The 22,103-nt window shown below is 40.5% G+C and overlaps 1 protein-coding gene across 1 annotated transcript in view; it reads right to left on the reverse strand.

Annotated features, from left to right (window-relative positions):
• The window catches only part of AHR (aryl hydrocarbon receptor), a 140,218-nt gene that overhangs the window by 74,466 nt on the left and 43,649 nt on the right, over positions 1 to 22,103 (reverse strand). The window contains exon 2 of the mRNA XM_088457389.1: positions 21,650 to 21,837. Within this exon, the coding sequence (XP_088313515.1) occupies positions 21,650 to 21,837 (188 nt within the window). The remainder of the gene's footprint in view (positions 1 to 21,649; positions 21,838 to 22,103) is intronic.

Consider the following 22,103-nt stretch of genomic DNA (forward strand, 5'->3'; position numbering starts at 1 on the left):
TGCCGTCTCCAATCTGACCTTGAGAAATATTACAGCACAGATACCTCTACGTTAAGGCCAGTTTGATGTTCTGCAGAGATAGAGAAGGCAGCTAGACTTGACTCTGAATAAGGAATTAAAAAAAATCCCTTCTAACATTAGAGATTCATTGGTTGCGTCCTATAAATAATAGATGCTCTTTTCTACTCCACTGAACTCGCTCGACCTACATTATATGCAGTTGCTAACCTTGCCAAGGTTATAGCGGAACCTATAGCATCACTGCTTCCTGTTCTTTATTTAGCTTTCTAATACACTTCCCTTCCTATTCTAGCATCAAAGCGCAAAACAAAAAAAGCTAATTCTCTTAAAACATCGCATCACACAACAATACAAGAAAAAAACAAAAAAACAAACAAACGAAAACTTTAAGGAAATGATTTTGACAACATGGCATAATGGAGTAAAGCCTGAAAAGCCTGGGCATTCCTAACACATAACAAATCTAACCAGACAGCATTTTCCATAGAACCAGTACATGAGGAACTATACAGCACTTCTTCACAAGATGACAGAGACGTTTAATCGGATAGTCAAATGATAGATCAAGGGATACTCAAGGCTCCTAACTCTTATGCACACTGTGCTGTGGAATATGACAAGTGAGTTTGCGTTACGGTTTATGCAGTAAAACAAAGGGATAGCCCCTTTCACTGGGAAACACTCATCAATGCTATGTACATTTCAAGAAAACGCTTTGTAATAACCTAACCTACAGTATATGTATTTCATTGCAAAATCATAAACTCCTATGTATGTTCAATAATAAATTACCTTGTAAAACTGCCAGTATAGTTTCCATTCATTTTAGGGCCACGGACATGCCCATAAGGGTAACTGCTGACTCTTTCTAGTTTTAAGACAAGTTGAGAAGTGAGGACAATAACAGCACATAAACAAAGCTCCAACAAAGCCGCCTGTTCAGACCAGATGAGCAGATTGAAATTAAACCCTTATGCTATCCTGTGGATAATAAAGCTCAAGTTAGTCCTGGCTACAGCTCCAGAAGTTCTGCATGTAATAATGTAATATGTGTAATAATGTAATATCCAGCCATTTAGTAAATTATACTGTAGACTAGTTTCAAAAAAAATAAAAAATAAAATAATAATTTATATTTTAAAAAAAAATAAACAAAAATAAAAACTGCCAAAAATCTGATTTAATATCCTATTCTAGGAAACGTGCATTGGGATATTTAATGCTACATACGCCAAGTGTGACTTGTAGTTAAAAGACCATTGCAAATGCACACTGCCCAAACTATTAATGTACATTTTTTGTGAACCAGCTCATTATTTAAACCACTTCATCGATAACTAACTAAATCATGTGGAAAATGCTCTCTGGTATGCTAAATGCACTGAGGGGACCAGCTAATTACAAAATTAGAAAAGCAATGTAAAGTAGTTGGTCCACAACAATTATCCCAAACAAATTTATATAACATTTTTTAAACAAAAATCTTCATACAGTGGATTAATTGGTGGCAATATCACAATTGTGCAGTCTACATATTGACTTTGGCCAGTAAGAAATACATAGCTGTCTTTTTTACATCAATTAATATGTTATACAGCAATTAGCAGCTCCTGGAAAAAATCCATGCCAAGCCTTTAAAAAAAATAAAAATAAAATATGTAACTCCTTAATTTATTTAAAATTATACTCATATACACTCATATTTTAATCCCATATAAAGTACCCATTAAAAACTTATTTACAGTGGAGGGCTTTTAGTCCACTTTATCATAAGAATGGAATTTAGAAACAGCCTCTAAAATGATTTGTTATATTGGATAAGTTTTAAACCTTAAGAAACAAAATGCACACATCCATACTAAACATAACCCGCACAAAAAAGAAAAAGAAATTGGATGGACACATTAGTTTTGAAGTGAGAAACTATCCACATGACCTTAGCGTGTTTACTCTCCAAAGATGCTGTATTCACATGTATCTACAGGTCATGCTGAAGCTTTCACTTCTAATGAGTTCCTGGTATTGTAAAGGATGTTGCATTTACAAGTCTGTTTTATAGCTTTTGGCACATGAGTTTATGGGTTGTGGCACATATCCTTTGTTACATTTTTACTCATGTCTAAAGTTATGCTGCCTCCTCCAAGCTCACTAGAAAATGAATTCACAAGAATATAACCCAAATTAAGGCCACAGCAATACCTATGCATGAGAGGCAGCAAGGATACAAACGTTGACAGGAAGCAGCTGGTAAAGCATCATGGGAAACCTAATTCATCAATGATTAAAGTTCATTGTTTTGAGGTGGAACTGGAGGAGGGTGCACACTTATTCACAAATACTGTACACAGATATTTTCAATATACAACATATGGGCCGGATTCAAATAGCGGCGAAAAGCCTACTTACACAATGTGTGCGCCTGCTTTTCGCCCTATTCAATTGCAAAGCAGGCAAAAACGCATATGTGCGAATGCAGCGAATAACAAAACTAGCAAAAAGGACAGGTCTTTTGGGGAAAGCAACCTGTACCCCCTATAAAGCCTGACTGACCCAGGGAATCAATATAGAAGTGTATTAATAGCCCTAAGAAAAAGAAATTAGGGATCGTATATTGAGTCAAAGGGCTGTAATATGCATATTTGCATAAGTGTGGAAAAATTATGAGCTATTTCTTTTATGAAAAATAATTGCTGTAGTTACATTGGGGGTACATGTAAATGGGTACTAGTATATTTTTATGTCTGTAGTGCAGATTTAAAAAAATGTTAAAAATACACCTGCTCCAATCCCAGAAACACCTGTCCGATCCGTACAGCAGCCCAAAATACTCGACCTAATACTTAAAACCCATTTTCAAACACACTTTAAATTTTCACCCCAAAAATGACATGCCTTTTTTTTTTTTTTTAGAGGGTACTAAGATTTTTCCCTAATTAGTAATTTTGGGCAGGGGGGGGGGTTTGGGGGGTTGCCCAAAGGGTTCTGAACCAAGTCCCCACATTTTTACGCTAAAATAGGGATTTTGCACATCTTTTCTCCTGCCTTTGGGTGGAGAAGCTTTTTGGCCTGTTTTTGCCTATGGAGTTTTCGCACATGCGAAAACTTCCTGGAATTGAATAGGGCGATACTTTAGAAAGTGGCAAGAACATTGCATCGGCGACAGTTTTTCACCTATTGCGGCATTTCGCCTCTGATTGAATACGGGCCACAGTCCACACATAAATGGACAAAGGTCTATTTAGAACATGTACAGAAAACTTGAGACACACTGCTGTCATGACATTTAAGTCTAGCCATTAAAAGAAAAAGGTGGGTAATGTAAATCAGCAATAACCACATGTGGGCTTAAATAAAATGGACAATGAATTGCGTGGTCTGATGCAAAGTCATATTCAACATATGCAAACGACACAACAACAGCTGCCAAGTAACCATCCCTACTACCAGTCAGAATTTAAGAATCACCTGTCCCCTATATTTAGGGGCTGCACCAATATTTATGCAGAGAGACCAGTGATGAAGTTGGATCTACTCACTGAGAGGAGGATCCAGATCCAGATACAATCAACTTAACAATCATTTTAGATTAAATAAGTTTGTGATGTACTGCGCTTGTGTGTAATAGATAGGTCAACAAAGTTTTCTAAATCATGTAAACCGCTTATTGATGCAGCGGAAATTCCTCTTAAATGACTGGTTCTATTTTTATACTGTATAAAAGAATCATTCTGATCACACACAAAGCTGGATGCTGGCGACAGCCTGCAGTGTGCGTAGGTGAAGGTGACGCGTTAATATTTTATAGTGATTGTGAAGCTATTGCTCAGCCCACCGTGACATGAATTTTCTCCCTATTGAACGAACAACCTAAAAGTATATTAAAACGGCCAATTCCAGAAAAAAAAAAAAAAAAAACACCCAAATTTTAGGTTTATGTAGGGTAACTAAAGTAAGTAAATGTCCGTTTTATACAAATGTTATAATATTATAAACCTGCACTTGGTTTCCAAGAAAACAGTGGAAAAATATCTAAACTGCTATTTTCAGATGGAAAAATCATCATTTAGGGTAATTTCAGCCCAAAGTCAGCCAAATGCATTACAAACCACACGACCTTTGTGAATATTTTACAAAGCTATTATATTTCTTCAAAGCTTCTCCGCAGTGTCATTAAAAGGAAAGAGCTGAACATGTGGTTTTCATACAGTAAATTCGGGAAAATGAAGGGAGCCGTTTTTCATGTGTAGCTATTGGAGATGGCCATAGGGTCTACGTAGGTTTTCATGTTGTGATTTTCAGCACTTGTTACGGTATGAAAGATGTGCACCACGTGACCTGCACTTTTCCTGCTACTTATGTAGTAAACGCCAGCATCTACAGTGCCTTGCAAAAGTATTCACCCCCTTTGCATTTTTCATGTTTTGTTGCCTCACAACCTGGAATTACAATGGATTGTTTGAAGGTGTGCATCATTTCATTCACAGAACATGCCTACAACTGTGACATTTTTTTTTTTTTTATATTGTGAATCAAACAACATTTAGGACAATATAACAGAAAACTTCAGCGTGCATAACTATTCACCCCCCTAAAGTCAGTACTTTGTCGAGCCACCTTTTGCGGCAATTACAGCTGCAAGTCGCTTTGGATAAGTTTCTATGAGCTTGCCACATCTTGCCCCTGGGATTTTTGCCCATTCCTCAAGGCAAAACTGCTCCAGCTCCTTCATGTTGGATGGTTTCCGCTTGTGAACAGCAATCTTCAAGTCTGCCCACAGATTCTCAATTGGATTGAGATTTGGGCTTTGACTAGGCCATTCCAACACATTTAAATGTTTCCCCTTAAACCACTCGAGTGTTGCTTTAGCAGTATGCTTCAGGTCATTGTCCTGCTGGAAGGTGAACCTCCTTCCCAGTCTCAAATCACAGGCAGACTGAAACCGGTTTTGCTCAAGAATATCCCTGTATTTAGCACCATCCATCTTTCCCTCGACTCAAATCAGTTTCCCAGTCCCTGCTGCTGAAAAACATCCCCACAGCATGATGCTGCCACCACCATGTTTCACTGTGGGGATGGTGTTCTTGAGGTGATGGGATGTGTTGGGTTTGCGCCAGACATAAAGGTCAATTTTAGTCTTATCTGACCAGAGCACCTTCGTCCATAAATTTGGGGAGTCGCCCACATGCCTTTTGGCAAACTTAATTTCTTCTTATTTTTATCACTAAGTAATGGCTTTTTCCTAGCCACTCTTCCATAAAGCCCAGCTCTATGGAGTGTACGGCTTATTGTGGTCACATGCACAGATACACCAGTTTCTGCTGTGGAACTCTGCAGCTCCTTCAGCGTTGCCTTTGGTCTCTGTGCTGCCTCTCTGATAATGCCCTCCTTGCCCGGTCTGTGAGTATTGGAGGGCAGCCCTCTCTCGGCAGGTTTGTTGTGGTACCATGTTCTTTCCATTTGATGACGATGGATTTGATGGTGCCTCGGCGGGGCGGGGGGTGGGGGGGGGGGGGTTGGGGGGTGTTGGTCATCAAAGATTTGGATAATTTTTTAGAACCCAACCCAGAATTGTACTTATCAACAACTTTGTCCTTGACATGTTAGGAGAGGCTCCTTGGTCTTCATGGTGTGATGCCTCTTGCTTAGTGGTGTTTCATCCTCTGGGGACTTTCGGGGAAAGGTGTGTTTATACTAACAGATCATGTGACACTTAGATTTCACACGGGTGGACTTAATTCACTAATTATGTGACTCCTGAAGGTAATTGGTTGCACCAGAACTTTTGAGGGATTACATAACAAAGGGGGTGATTACATATGCACATGCCAATTTTCTGAATTTTATTTATAAAGATTCTGATGCAGATCCATCAGATTAAAAAAATAAAAAATTAAAGGTTGTAATGTAATAAAAAAAGGTAAAAAGCCAAGGGGGTGAATACTTTTGCAAGGCACTGTATGTCCAATCAAAGCTATTGGCAATTTGTTATTATCTAGTGTTTCCAGAACTGCTAGCATCACTCGTTTGGCTTTCACTGAGTTTAAAGAGCATGTTGAAAGCCAAGTGAGAAAGCATTAGCACAAAACGGCCTACTTAAACATTAATTTAGTCATAAAAACGCATATGCCTTTATGTTTGGTTTGATGCACAAAACAAGTAGAAACAGCAAGACCATTCGTGCCCAAGTGACTGTTTGCGCATATATTACTGCATGATAAAATAAGACATATTTACCAACGATAAAATGCTGTAATATGGCAGTGTGCACTCAGATACAATAAGAAACAAATATACAGAAATTATGTTTATCCTTTTAAAAATAAATGAGCATGTTGTGCAAAAAATATCCAGGAATGACAGCGTTTAAAACATGTGTCTCCAGTGCCCGGCACTACACCCAAAACCAATGACATAGCCGCCTACATCATTGAATGAGGGACACGGCTGTATGTGTCTCCATACTGTACCTTCCTTAATATGAACCATGCCATCCTCTAACCCTCTACGCCCTTCATGTGAGTCCAGCCTACATCAACAGGGGATAAGGTAGGTGGGAAGCTGATGGGAACGCATAAGTTCACACATTAAAGTGCTTCGATTAAAGAACATCGGGTTGCCCAGCAGGGCTAGAGAAATTTTCATGGACTATTGGAAAACTGTTTGGCATTCACTAGTTGATATTACTGCCATTTGAGATTACAAGAAAAACACTACACCTTCTATAAAACCAGCTAGCAAATTGCAGGCAGTATAATGTGCAAGAGGGAAACATTTTCATGTAAGACCTCAGGATATATTTTAAGTGTAATGGGCATTTATAGCCAAGTTTAGAACAGTAACCCACAATATTTCTCCAGCAAGCTATACTTAAACACAGGAAGCCGCCACTGTCCCTTCAAAGCAAAGACATTCAAGTGGAACTTGCAAGGGACTTTGTTGATTTACAGGATATCTTCAAATTGCATTAAAAGGCAATACTGTATGTCAACTTCCAGCTTTACAGAAAATGCATAATATGTAGTTTGCATTTAAAGCAGACATAAGCTTGAATAAATATATATTAAATATATAAATATATATTATATATTACATTAATCAGCAGAATGAAACAGCAAAATAAAATGGTGCAAATGAATCAGGATTAACCACAAGACCTGTCAAAGAGATGGGCATAGACTTCAAATGGGAACAGCTTGCTTGACTGCAGGCTGCAACATGTTGACATTTTTGCATAGAAAGTAACAATTCAGTAAGAACAAAGGGCAAAATAACAGAGTCCAGTAAAATGTTTATTTAGGGGTTTTTTTCTTACATGGCTCTACTGAGTTTAAAAGAATAAAATACTGCTACTGACAAACCCTCTAAAGGACGATGGATAAAATTACTTATAAACCCCCCCCCCCTGAATATTGCATTACATTATCTATAGGACACAGTATAGTGAATAGATACTGATATTATGTTGAGATATTTAAGACATAGCCAATAACTGGCCATACATTTCAATCCATTCATTTTTGCACTACATCGAAATGAACATGGCAAAATCTAATTCGGCTACAAAGATGGTTGGAAAGTTTGGATGAAGCCAATATTCTGGTGAGCAGCACAAACAAGTGGATAACAACAGCATAAACGTTTCCGGTTTTAAACTGATCATAAATAAGCCACAAATAGGCCAGTGCAGTGGAGACAGCCCTATTAAACATCCTACCAAATCCAACCTAAACCGTTTTATAATCAGATCAGTCAACAAGGCTGAGAAAGCAGCAAATTCTGGACAATTTGGTTTAAAAGACTGTCTAATTAAATTCTGTATGTGTGTGTAACGTAAACCACTTCACTGAAAAGAATTGCAAAAGTGATACAACAAGCACACCACATAATAGAAAGGTTAAAACCAAATGTAGTATTGTAGTTAATATATGTAGATGTCAGTGTTTAGTTCTATTTAATTGCATCCTAAAATTTACGGTGATGTGAATGTTGAATACTGCTGATTAAAATCCATACAAGTACATGTCTCTTTTAAGGAATATTTAAAAAAAATAAAAATAAAGTGCCACTCCATTCTCATTCTGTTACTTCACAAGGTTCTAACCCATTAACACATTTACCAGCAAAAAACATCACAGGACATCTCACTACTGAAATGAAAGTAAGTTAAGAATTAAGCACTTAAGCTAAGAGGGATCCTTGTGCTTTAAAATACAAAATCCATAAAGTGCTGAATGACAATATACACTGGCTTTAGAAACTACGCAGACTATTTTGTTCCTAAAAGAATTCTGTATGTTACAGTGGGCATTACCCTACAGTACAAGGGGCAGATTCAATTAAACAGGAGGTGCACTGCACATTGTTATACCATGGTTAAAGCGCCAAGATCAATTCAGTTATTAGTCCCGTAATGAGCCTGCAATGAGGCTTATATACCTCCGGGGGTGCGAGCAAAAATTAGGGATGTTAAGCCCTATTCCAGATGCGATGCTCATTGTGGGATTTATAACTAAACAGATCCCTGCACTATAGTTGGGGCATAAGGATGTGCGAGGCACTTGTAACTAACAATGTACATTTTTCTATACTATGAACAATACTGGTTATTGTAAGGTATGTAGGGGAACTACCAAAATACTTAAATGTGTGAAATTAGATACCATTAATATAATTAGAAAATTCTGCGTAGTATTATGTAATATCATGAATTCAACATTACTAATACTTCCTGGTTAGCATCCTCTGCAGGCACCTATAAAGGCAAGCAATAGCCAAAATATCATAAAATAAATAAATCAGTAGGGAAAGAAAACCTTTCACCAATATTTTTTTTACGTAACAGATTAAAGTTATGGCCTTTAGTCAAAGGGCATACAATGAAGGCCTTCAAACATGCCAAGAGAAATAGCCAAACAAAAAGTGACAGTACTTTCAGAAAAGTGCAGACAAAGAGGTGTTCAGACTCATAGTGGGCGATTCAATACAGCGAGATGGCCACCATGAACTGTTTGCAGCCATCAAACATGGCATGCGCAGGGCAAAAATCAGCGAGTGTGGAGATACCCTATGTGTGGCATATAGTCACACTTCCACGTGGGGCAAGCTAATTGAATAGACTCCTGGGTCATTCCATGTCAAGTTGACCAATTTTGAAGATTGTCCCCAACTGCTGAATGGGCACTGCGAAGTTGGTGACCGTTCCACCCACTCCCACTTTGAGGGCCACAGTTTTGCTACTAATGCAATAATGTTAACAAAGTTAGTCTGACATATATGCCAACCTTCATGTAACATTTGATCAAAAAAGTAGATGGTCAGGTGGGGGACCCCTTTTGCACGTGACATGGAATGCCCCCCCTAGGAGCTGGTACAGCATTGATGGTGACTAATCTGCATCTGCTTTTTTGTATTATAACCCTTGAACTGCACTACACCCTCAATTTGACAATTACTGAGCCCAAAGGGGGAGATTCAGTTCAGCAAAAATTTAATAGTGCCAGGAGGGATCTCCCAAAGCTATTAAATTCAGCGTACTGTTTAGTTCGACTAATGATTTCTTCTCGCACCCTCCTGAGGGTGCGAGGAGAAGTCCGACTAATGTCCCGGCTGCGAGGCTGATTTCCGGCTTACGTGGTGCTAAAAGCCTTTTGGCAAGCACTTTAATCGGAGAAGGCCAGTTCTCACGACTAAATACCCAAGTCACAAGAACGGGCGTTCTCAGACTTAGCTTCCCGTCGGAGTAAACTTTGCGGTAAATTGAATAGCTCCAGGAACTCCCTCCCGCGCTATTCAACTCCCGGAGAATTAAATCGCTGCCAAAGTCCCTGTTTAGCTGAATAAACTTCATGGAAATATCTTTCTCCTATAATATCGGCAAGCACTCTTCACACAGTCATGGTCTGATATTTAGAACAATGTGTCTAAGCTCAGCCATGACAAAGCTTGCAGAAACACCAAACACTACATGTAAGAGGGAGCCACATTTTCTTTTATTATTATTCATTTTCTTACGGGAAGGGCAGAAGTTGTAAAGGCAGAGTGGTTACAAATCTGGAACTTTAGTGGTTCCAGAGACACAAATAAAACCCTGTGAAGATATCCATGGATGAACACTAACATGATACAACTTGCAGTTACTGGATGCGAAGGAGGAATGTTAAACAAAGGATTCTTTGTAATGACTTCTGCACACAGACAGAAATGCATGCCGCTCACTGCCAGTTTTAAGCAGCTCATTTTTGTTTGCCCAGATCTGTCATATTTCTATGATGCCTGTATGAGAATGTCTCCTCCTGAACACAGAGCTGACTGTGAAGCATGTAAAAGTATTGTGCACCGAGGCCAGTAACTCCATACTCCTTTTCCCTTCCTTTAAAAGCATTCCCTAGACATAATCGCTCAGTGCTTCCGGTTCACTGCACAAAGTGCTCCTTCAGCAATGCGTTCTGTGGTACTCTTGAACAAAAGACGTGCGGTTTCCTAAAACATTGCTTCATTTTTCCAAGGCCAAAAGATCATAACAATCATTCAAAAAGTCGTTTCCATGCTTCTCTCGGTTAACAAAAGGATTTAAACGCCAATTCTAAGATCAATGAGCCTCGATCCATTAAGAGCATGAGAAACCGCAGGAAAAAGGTTATGTAATTTATAGCAAGAAGAACGACACAAATATATACAGTGCGAGGTTTCAATTTAGCATGCTGTCTCTTTAAACAGCACATGAAAAGCGAGTATGTTCTTTACAACGGGTATCTACGAAACGGGTGTAGTATGTTTTGTCAACATTCATCAGGTTAGCATGGTCATTATGTCGACATGCTTTCAATGTCAACAATGACCAGGTCGAATTCGTCATGATGACACTGATAAATTGTCGATATGATTAGCACGTCGACAAAACGTCCCTGGTGGTCTAGCGGTGACTTACCTGGTACGGTGGCTCTGGCAAGATCTTCCAGGTCCAGCGGTTATCTGATGAGGACTTCCGATGCTTTATCAGTGAGTATGCGTAACCCTAAAGGTTATGTGTGGATTGAGCAGACATATCATCCACATCGGCAAACGTGTACCCACTATGGACGACAATGCGTGCTCCCGCAGGTCGCTCATCGGAGTCGTTCCGTATGTCCTGCATGTAGGGCTGATGGAACAACCCATCTGCCGACACCAGACAGGTGAATGGACCCGGTGCCAGACATATCGGGCAGTTGGGCACCGGATCAAGTAATGTGCACGATATGTCGGCCCGTCGGACGTCGTATCGCTGAGTACACACATCATTAAGCGTGTACCCAGCTTAACTCTCCCCCTAGTGTCTAACCCTAACCTCCATTCCCATAGTCTACCCCTTCCCGTCCCCTAACTCTTAATGCTGCCGGTCTGTGGAGAACGTCAGTGTTTCACATGCAGACATGTTTAATGTTAATATTTTTACAATGTCAACATCGTAATTGTCGACATTTTGAATACATCCCCTACAAAACATTTCTTGCCTTATATCCTATCTCACTGCTGTTATATGAAAGCACACACTAAATAATGCATGCGATATGTTTTTTTTCACACCTGTACCATGAATAGTTCAGGTAATAATATCCCTTGTTTACGGCTTCCTCCCAACCATGAAATGTTAATTCAGCAGGCATTCCTTCTAAACTAGAAAACTATCAGACTGACAGTCATGGAGGTACCTCTAAAGGTTGTTTACATGGTTTGATTGACAAATAAGGTTATGCTGGCCTCCTCCATATCAAAGCATTGATGTAGTCACAGGAAGGTCAAAACTTCATTACACTTATGGTAGTAAACTCAGCAGTGTTTTACAACAGGAAACAAACACCTGGATTCACAGCTTGTTCAGGCACTTCAAAAGTGGTCATTTAGATTTTTGTCATTGATAGGAAAATGTATATCAGGGATATTTTACAAGCAGGTATAAAACAAATTAGATAGATAGATAGATAGATAGATAGATAGATAGATAGATAGATAGATAGATAGAAAAAGAGAGAGAAAGATATAGGGGGGAACTCAAGTATTTGGGGGGATTGTAGCTCCCAGGCTAAGTGCCCCGAAGCTATTCAATTACTTCCCGCATACAGCACTATTTCCCGTGATAAGCTCCGTTAAGCAGCTCCCATGCAAAGTTCTGGGCACAATACAGCTGTCAAGTCCACAAGAGGCTCCAAGGCTGCACTTATTGCAGATTTCTGCTCGTACCTCAGGAGGGCCCCGATTCCGTAAGGGACACTGGAGGCTTCAGACAGTGGGGTATAGACGGTGCTAAGTGGGAGATGGCACTTTAAATTTTTTAGTGTGAATAGCTCCTCCCCCTCTATACCCCCTACAAGCCTAGTCTTAGGAAACTGTGCCCGAGGGGAGCTGAGAAAAAACAAATGGAAGAGGAGGAAGTGAAGCAAGTGCACAGAACATTTTAGAAGGTTGAAGTAACAACAAGTGAAGAGACTTCAAACAGTTCTCTAACAGTCATAACATAACATGACCACAACCCTGGCAGGAAGGAACAGCGCAGGGTGGGTGTCCAGTGTCCCCTATGGAATCGGAGAAAGGGATTTATCGGTAAGTACCAAAATCCTGTTTTCTCCTTCATCCACTAGGGGACACTGGAGGCTTCAGACAGTGGGGACGTCCCAGAGCTCCCATCAAGGACTGGAGAGCGCTGAGAACCCTGCAAAACAGACCGGCCATAGTGCACTGCAGAGGCCACAATGGTGATCTATAAAAAGCAAATAAGGGTATGCCGGCCAGACCAAGTAGCCGCCCGGCAAAGTCACTCCATAGAAAACCCTGCGAGTAACCGCCCATGAGGAACACACTGAGCAAGTGGAATGCACTGTAAGATAAGGCGGAGGCTCACTAAATGAGGCCATATACGCCTGTCTCATGGTCAGACGAATCCAGCGCGCCAGCGACTGCTTGGATGCTGGCCAACCAGGACGAGCAGTATCCTACCAAACAAATAAGTGTTTTTTCTACTTATGGCTGCAGTCCTCTCCACATAGATACATAGAGCCCTAACGACATCCAAGGGTCTTGACGAAGGTGGATCCTGTGGAAGAAAACGGTACCACACTAGGTTGTTGATGTGGAAAGCCGAAAGCACCTTAGGAAGAAAATACATTCCTGTAAGGAGGTCCGCTCTATCCTCATGAAATACCAAGTATGGAGGACGACAGGATAGAGCTCCCAGATCTGACACCCTCCTGGCTGAGGCCAGTGCGAGAAGAAGTGTTACTGTCTACAAAATGGATCTTAACTCTATGGACTCCAAAGGTTCTAACAGAGAAGACTATAAGCAGGAAAGGACGTGATCCAAATCTCCTGCAGCCGTGAGACAGGGTGGTCGTAACCATATCATAGCCTTCAGAAAAGTCTACACCTCAGGTATGAATACCATCCTCTATTGGAAGAAAATGGTCACAGTTGAAAACTGAACTATTAGAGTACCCAAACCGGCTGAAAAACCTGCTTGTAAAAAAAAAAAAAAAAAAAAAAATTAAAAAAAAAAAAAAAAGCAGAAGTTTGGCTGGGTTGAATTCAGTAGGAGGAAACCCTCTACGTTTACCTCCTGAAACATAAACCTTCCAAATACGGTGGTAACGTTTCAAAGTAACTTACCGGGTTATGAGCATAGTAGGGATTACCCTGGGTGGGATCCCTTTACGTTGTAAGAAGGCCCTTTCAACAGCCATACCACCAAACCTAGCTGCTTTAAGTCTGAATCGACTAAAGAACCCTGTAATAAGTGATCTTCTCAGACGTAAGAGCCACGGATCGTCGATCTGCAGAAGTTGAATGATGGAATACCAAGCTCTGCAGGGCCAATCCGGAGCCACCAATAAAACCTTCTCCCTTCTGATGTGTAGAATCAAGGGAGAAGATGGAACGGAGGGAACAGATAGACAAATTGGAACTGCTACGGCGCTGACAATGTGACCACTGCCACTGCCTCCAGGTCTCTTGTCCGAGAAGCAGCTAAATCCATCTAAAGTCCTGGTTAGCACCAGGACTTGTTGTCAATTTCTGCTCACCATCTCAGGAGGGTGCAAGCAGAAATCATGCTATTGCGCCAGTCGGCAGGTACAATTGAATAGCTGCCATCGGGCACTCAATACTACAGCAGGCACCAAAAACAATTGAATTCCACCCTTTGTGTTGTTATATAGAGGTGCAGTTGACGCCAGTCTTTCGATTCCAGTTTGACAAAAGCCTGATCGCTACTTAGAGCTGTAGGAGGACCCTGCTCCTTTCACTATCAATCCCTTCCACATCATGACACTGACCCTGTTACATCCACCCTTTCCTCACTCAGACAAGGTCACTGCTTCCACAGATCAGCAAATTTAGGTAATTTTATACAATATTTTTAATAATGTGTGCCTTAGACAAAGCTTGTGTACATTGAACCATCAAAACTCAAAGGTTTCATTATCTCAGTCATGCCAAAATTATTCCGTATTTCGGATTATTTGGATATGGGAGACTCAACTTGTATTAGTTTACCTGAAAGTTGTCCTATTCCCATTCACTTAAAAACTGCAGACATAAGGACATACCAAAGTCTCTAATGAAATGCACCTCAATTATTAAATCATTACAGAATCTCCAAACCCATTATTTTGATTCTAGAGCTACATAATTCATGAAACTCCATTGAAAAGCCAATAAGGGAAGACTATATAACCCCCACTCCCTTAGAAGCTAGAAAACCTTCTCATTAAACTGCTACTTACAGTAGATACACACCCTAGATTAGATACTTCGGATCTATTGCAGGGAATGGGATTGTATTACCGGTGGCTGAAATCCCGACAGGCTGAGGTAAGTGCTCTAACCCTCTCCTCTCCCCCCCCCCTAACCTGCCTTTAGGGGTGCCAAACCCTAACCTCCCCCCAAAGTGTATAACCCTAACCTCCCCCCGTTAGTGCCTAAACCTACCCACCCCTCCCCGCTCCCTAAACCTAACCTCCCCCCGAGGGTGCCTAACCCTAAACCCCCCCTTCCCCTAGCCTCACCCTAACCCTCCCGGGGGGGTGCCTAACCCTAACCTCCCCCCGAGGGTTCCTAACCCCTTCCCCATGCCTAACCCTAACCCTTCCCGGAGGGGTGCCTAACCCTAAGTACCCCCGGGGTGCCCTAAACCTAACCCTCCCCTCCCCTGCGTCGCTAACAGAATGGGCGGCCGTACTTACCTCGAACGGGCCCGCTGCATTCAGACGTCGGGATTATGACAGGCATCGGTATCTTGACGCCTGTCATAACTCCTTAGCTGGTGTTCTGGCGTCGGGATTGTGACCGGCTGTCATATAACTACATGCCCTATTGTACACCTTTAGACTATACAATATGAAACAACAAGACTAAAAACCACCAAGGGTATCTTAAAGTAATCACTGCAAATGAATGGTTGACAAAACAGACACAAAAATCCAGGGTATGTGACGACTATTATAACTAGTAAGACTATTACAATATCAATTATTCCTAATATCACCAAATAAAATACTGCCTCTCTCAGAGAAATATCTCAGCTGAGTACCACCAAGAAATTAAGCTTTCATTCATAAATATTTGGACTGTACTTCAAAGCAGAAGAATTGCCACCAGCCTGTTTCATAGCTCTCAGCAGGAGAAAGAAAACCAGGTCACATATCCTCTGGGGGCTGTAGCTGGGAGGCAGCTGCTTCTAAATTAAAATGTGGAAAGTGGAAAGATACCAATAGGAAACTGCTCCTTGCGGGTTCTTTAGTGCTAACTGTGTTATTTGTATTAACTTACAGACAAGCTTTCCCTCAACAAGAAAATAAATGTATGCCCATCAAACAACTCAATACAAATTTGCTTCCATCGTGACATGGAGGAAGAAATGTGCTCTTCAGAGCTGATAAACAAAAGCTGAACATATTACAACTCTCTCATTTGTGCATTTTACACAACTGCAGAAATAACAGCTGCTGCAAATGAAAGGGCCCATGAAACTGGGCAAATCTCGGGAGGTTGATATCTTTTTTACATCCATGTTATCCCATACGAAACAATCAAAGAAACAACAGGCAAATGGAGTGGAGTGTTTCCAGTTGGAGCCCTTATAGAAGTTACACCAATGATAATTGAGATGTAGTTAAGATACCTACAACCGCATCCCGGCTGACAAAATCCAGGAGCCGGAATGCCACTACCCGCCAGAAGACCGGCATCGGAATACCGACAGTAGTGGACATCCCGACACTGGAATTCCGTCAGCCAGGATTCCGATTCTAAGTATAGCGGGGCTTGTTAGGTCTTAGCCACAGGGGAAGGGAGGTTAGGTTAGGGCGCTTAGGGGGAAGGGGGGTGTTAAGTGACCCGGGGGTGGGTTAGGGTTAGGCACTAAGGGGGAAGGTTAGGATGAGAGGGGGGGGGGGTAGTGTTAGGATACAGAAAAGGAGAGTTAGGGGGGAAAGGGGGAGGGTTAACATACTTACCGGACCCTTATCGGGATCCTGAGCATCAGTATATTGACAGCAGGCATCCCGAGTGCCGGGATTTCATACCGATTCCGATAATTCATGTGCTATGATTTTCAACCCATACCCCATTGGAATGGACTTTAATCCATAGGTTTGTAACCATGCAAGGATTATATTAACACAAGTTTCAACTGTTAGCTCCGGCGGCTGTCGGTGCCAGGCACCCGATTGTGCAATTCAATTGTTGTTCCGTTCAGGCACGAACAGCCACCGGAGCCGGTATTTCTGCTTGACCCCATCTGATGACCTGGACTGATGGTTTTAGCCGTATTATGCGGCTAAGCCCAGTCTAATTGGGCGCAACAAGCGTGATAATTAATGTAGAACACCCTCAAAAAGATGAACCAATTCATTTTTCTAGAAGCAAGACAGCTAGGGGGCAATTCAATAATGGTGGGTAAACACTGGGCGATATTACTGAGCAACTGCACGATTATGACATCGTAATTGTGCAATCGCTCAGTAATTGTGCACAAATCGTGCACTTTTATGTCGGAAACGACCAGAGATGCGCACTCCCGCTGGTCGTTTCCGACAATGTCCATCGCCTGAACATGCAGGCCAACCTGACGACCTTGTCAGGTTGCTGCATGTTGGGGAATGGGGGAGAGAGCCCAGCGCGGAACAATATCGTTAATTATATCGTTCAGTGGCTGTGCTCAATGTCATGAACGACATTGAGCACAGCCTGCCGGGGACACACTCAGGGAGCATATCGTGTAGTGTGTACGCACCATAAGTGTCGATTTGCTTTAGTGAAAGATGACTGTGCACATCGCTGCTTATTAAAGGTACACCAAGATCACAGATTTTAATGTGCACTTCTGAGGAAAACAGTCAGCAATGTTGGTCGTGAAGTGCTGTAGAAAAGGTCTTTATGTTAGTACCCTATGACCACCACCGTTAACTGAACTCCTTATAGTCTTTGATTGGAACAGGTTATACACAATTGTGCAGGAGATGATGAGGGCAGGGTTATAACAACTTATGGTGATTAAAGCATAGGAATGATAACAGCATAACAGTATTATTTTAGCACAGCCATCTCCTGTAGTAGGAATAGGAGGGATGACACCAATAGGTACTGAATATTAGCACATAAACAACAAACAGTAGTCTCATCAGGCTTCTGTCAATGTGGTGGTGAGAACCGTACCTCAGTATGAGACAATAGTTGATGCACAAAACTAAACTCGTTAAACGTTCCCTAGGAAATTGTTGTGGTTTTGTAATCATCATCGAAATGTGAAAGAGTATTCAAAACAAATCAATTAATGGTATAATTTTATGCCAGCATTTCTGGCACTGTGTTACTTAACTGGGTGTCATTATGTGAGAGCAATTCATCATAATATGGTTAAATAATGGCCTTCAACTCCCATTTAAATGTTTTTCTTTTTTAAAAGCTATCCATTGTTACTGGCAGAAAAGCAGGCTTCCTTCCAAGCCAGATGATATGATTGCACATTTATACTTTACTTTCCTCAGGAATTCACACACCCCCTGTTCGCATCCTGTTTTTCACAGCCTGCTCAGTCTTAGCTCCAGCTACATCTTTAGCAATAAATAGAGGCAGACCTTGCTATCTGGCTGACAAATTTAACATTTTGTCTATGTGCAAAGGATACATTAAGAAACCATGGCAGCCATTAATAGTGTTAGATTACTGTTGGCATAGCACAGGATATCTTTAATAATAATGTAGAATATATATAAAAATAAAACTCTCTACCTCATCGTAGCTAGTAAGCAGAACAGGCTAGACTCTGGTCAGGCTTTGAGCACTGCTAAGGTTTAACACCCAATAACCCGAGCTCCTAAAATGGGGAGTTTAATATATATATATATATATATATATATATATACACTGCTTCACATCAGCAATTTCCTCAACTTTCTCCATTCACGCTCAGTCAGGGATTGACAGATGAAATATTAAAAGATTTACCATGTTCTGGAAATGTGTGCATTGTTCAGCCACCAATATAGAACAATGACTATATTGCAGAAGTGGCGCGGACACTACAGACTTTCCAGCTCACTCATGAACCAATTCTCTTCCGGAGCTGGAAGCTGAGAGAAGGTAACACTGCTGGTCTATGGGCGGCCCATGAAATTCACATCACTGAAGATGAATTATGCCTAGGGAAAACCCTGCCTTAAGAAGTCCACTTCATTACAAATGGAACTGCTTTTGTGCATTTTGTATGCAGCTTTATAGAAGTGAGAGGTGTTCTAGACTCTAGGCAAATCTCATAAAAATGTAAAATATTTTAGAATTAATTTTATTTATTGACCTGTAAAGTGACTGACCATAAAACACCTTTCATGTCCTAAGCTGGGTACACATCTATACAATTGTCAGGCCGTTCTCTCGATGTCGGTTAAATGCCCTTTGGATGCTGTCCGGATGTACGAGCGTTACCTGATAATTGGATATAAATGCTTCGCAACGGTTGACCTCGGTTTCAGCCGACTCGATGGAGCGATATCGTATCAAAAGTGCAGTGCGTACGCACGTTCCATCCTCTGCCCGTTCCTGCATTTATGCCCATTCAGCTGCGCCGTCTCTGTGAGCGTTGACTTTCTATGTACTCTCGTCTTCATCACTACATCAATTTTGTTGTAAATAATCGCTTTTTTTCATTTAATACCGCTGTATTTGTCATAAACTAAACAAATGTATTAAACTTTTATTACTAAACTATGCTATAAAGCATGGCACGTTTTTACATGTGGCTACACCATATCCTCTTTTCCTCATATATGTAGTATAAAAGTTAGCATAATAGCTGGAACATTATGTAGGATAAGTATATAGTGAATAATCGCTCTACACCCTATAGCATACGGCCATCCAGCATGGTATGTTTTTACACGTGGCTACACCATGTACGCCTTTCCTCTTAATATAGTATGACAAAAAAGGAACAAATATATAAAAAGATTAATAATCACTTTGTTACTACCCTTATGACATACTAATATAATCTATTTACTTTTAAAAAATATACAACTTTTTTGCCAAAAGTGATCTAATTCATTCAAATGTCTGTGGCAGGGATCCAAAATGAATATCTGGGCTCACGTTATTTTTTTAGTACCAGAGAAATGTAAATTAAGTTTCATCAACCGCCCTCTACCCCAACTTATAAATTCACCATTACACTGTATCTTATTAAGAGTTAATCAAATCATGCTTCTATATACTAAACAATTTAACAAAAAAGGTTCCCTTTCTTCCTGACCCTGTGTAGAAGATAATAAGCACTTGTAGTAGAATAAACGTGCTGCTCCCATTTGCTAGTAAGCAGAAATGGAAAAGAGCCTAGAGCAATGCATGCTGTATATCACACTCCTAATGAACATGTGCAGCTGTTTCTGTACGAGGGCTACAATTATACATCTGTGAGTTACTATAAGAACTAAAGCCAAGTACACACTTGTACAATCATACTTTCAATATGATTTTACTTCAGATTTTACTTATGTTCGTAAGTTCCGATTAAAGTGCTATTTCGTGCGTACACACCTATACAATCTAACTTGCCAGCCCCAAAACTTATTTGTCTAAAATATCAGAAGAAAATATTATAACACCATACACAATCTACAGATTTTAGGCTACATTGATGCCAGATGTGAACACAATTAGCATAATGAGTTAAAAAACCAGCTGGATTAATAGCACATAAACATACAGGAGAACTGGAAGCATTACATCACCATTTTCTACAATAGTGTTAAGTGTAGAATACGGTCTGCTAAATTCCCCAACATGGGTTTGAACTGAAAAGAAAAAAAAAAAGCTTGTGCTTGTTGTACTGTTGCTATGGTGACAGCACTACAAGCAATTAGAAAGACCAACAAAATAGAAGCACATGGCTTTATCACATGTACTGATTTTGGTAGGTTTTATTGAGTACATGTAGCAAGACATACAACAGATTTAATTATGCACACCCACCAAGGTGGCAATGCTGCTGGAGGAGCATCGGCAGAATCATGGGGCAGATCGGTGGAAAGTGCGTACACACTTCACGTTTTTGACCGATATTGTACCATCAAATCTGATGAAAATGAACCATCGTCAGATGCAACCAGTATTCTTCAGAAACAACATGAGTGAAGGTATGTACACATGCCTAAGGTATTGCATGAATGGCTCAGGAATCGAGAGAACAGCCCGACAATTGTATAGGTGTGTCAGCCTTCTTCAAGAACACTTCTTATTGTACAAACTAAACCTTTCCTTTTACCCATACTCCTTTATCCTGGTCAACTTTGAGTAGGAACAGATACAATGATAAAAGTTATTTGTCAAATATTGCTTTAAATAATGGATTTTCTTTTATACAATACTGAACATTTACATCGGACAACTTTTCACAAACCAACCTTTGAAAATAAGGGAAATATCAATGGATTCTCAGTTTATGAACCACATAACAAAAAATAGGAGTAACCTTCACATATATGCACATGACATATATTTTAAAATACTAGCATGCTTGTGTGGTTATATATGTATATATTGTTTTTCATTCTATTGCATATAACATTTTCCCAACACAGTGGATGACACCATGCTAATTTTTAAAGGGACCTCACAAGTGTCATTTCGACAAACCCTTCTTAATCGATCCCAGTCCAAAGCCCGGTACCTGAATTAGAGCACTGAGGCGTCGGTCTGTCCATAGCGCTTTAACAGAAATCTAAGAGCTGGTTGAAAGTGGGTAGAGTCACTGAAGCCAATAGTTCCTTCCCTTACTTGGTGACATTTACTAGCATTTAAAACAATAGTAAAAGTATGTTTGTTACCCACTTTTCTGGAGTCTGAATTGGCTGCTGACATTGGACCACAGCCCGTAACTAGCTTTGTGGAAATAGCCAGTTCTGTTCAGATGCCATCTGCATACATATTTGCAAGTATACAAAGAAAAATGAATGGACCAACTTGCATATTAAATATAAATGCCCTCTAAGCGAATGATCATAGTTCTCTATATGGGTCCCGTACAAGATTAGGCTATGAGTACACTACAAATGCAAGCAGCAGCATATTAGTTACAATCTCAACAAAGCAGCATCATTCGTACCTTCAAAAAAGCCCTTGGCCCTGAGATAGCTGACGCTGAGCCTCAGCACAGAGAGCTTGTCAAGTTTAGATATGATTTCTTGGGTGAAGGGCAAAAGGCTGGCTAATCTGTCCAGCTCAGTGTTCAGACGGTCTCTGTGCCTCTTTGATGGGTTGGACTTGATGCCGTCAGCTTGAGTCTGCTTCAACCTGCATACAAACAAATATAAACGTTATGGAATCAAATTGTGTTGTGTTATTCTGTAATCTTAAACTATTCTGCAGAAGTTAACATCAACTAAATGAAATCTGGGGCACAGTAGTCTGTCTCCACTAACTATACACATTTTGCCAAAATCCAGGTATTATAATTCATAACCATTTGTTAGTATAGAAATTATCATTAGTCCCAATATGTGCTCATATACTCAGTGACCAGTGTATTCGGTATGGTGCCGCATTGCCACCGGAACAGT

The sequence above is a fragment of the Taudactylus pleione genome, unplaced genomic scaffold (genome assembly GCF_031769625.1).
Source record: "Taudactylus pleione unplaced genomic scaffold, aTauple2 ptg000758l, whole genome shotgun sequence".
Lineage (NCBI taxonomy): Eukaryota > Metazoa > Chordata > Amphibia > Anura > Myobatrachidae > Taudactylus > Taudactylus pleione.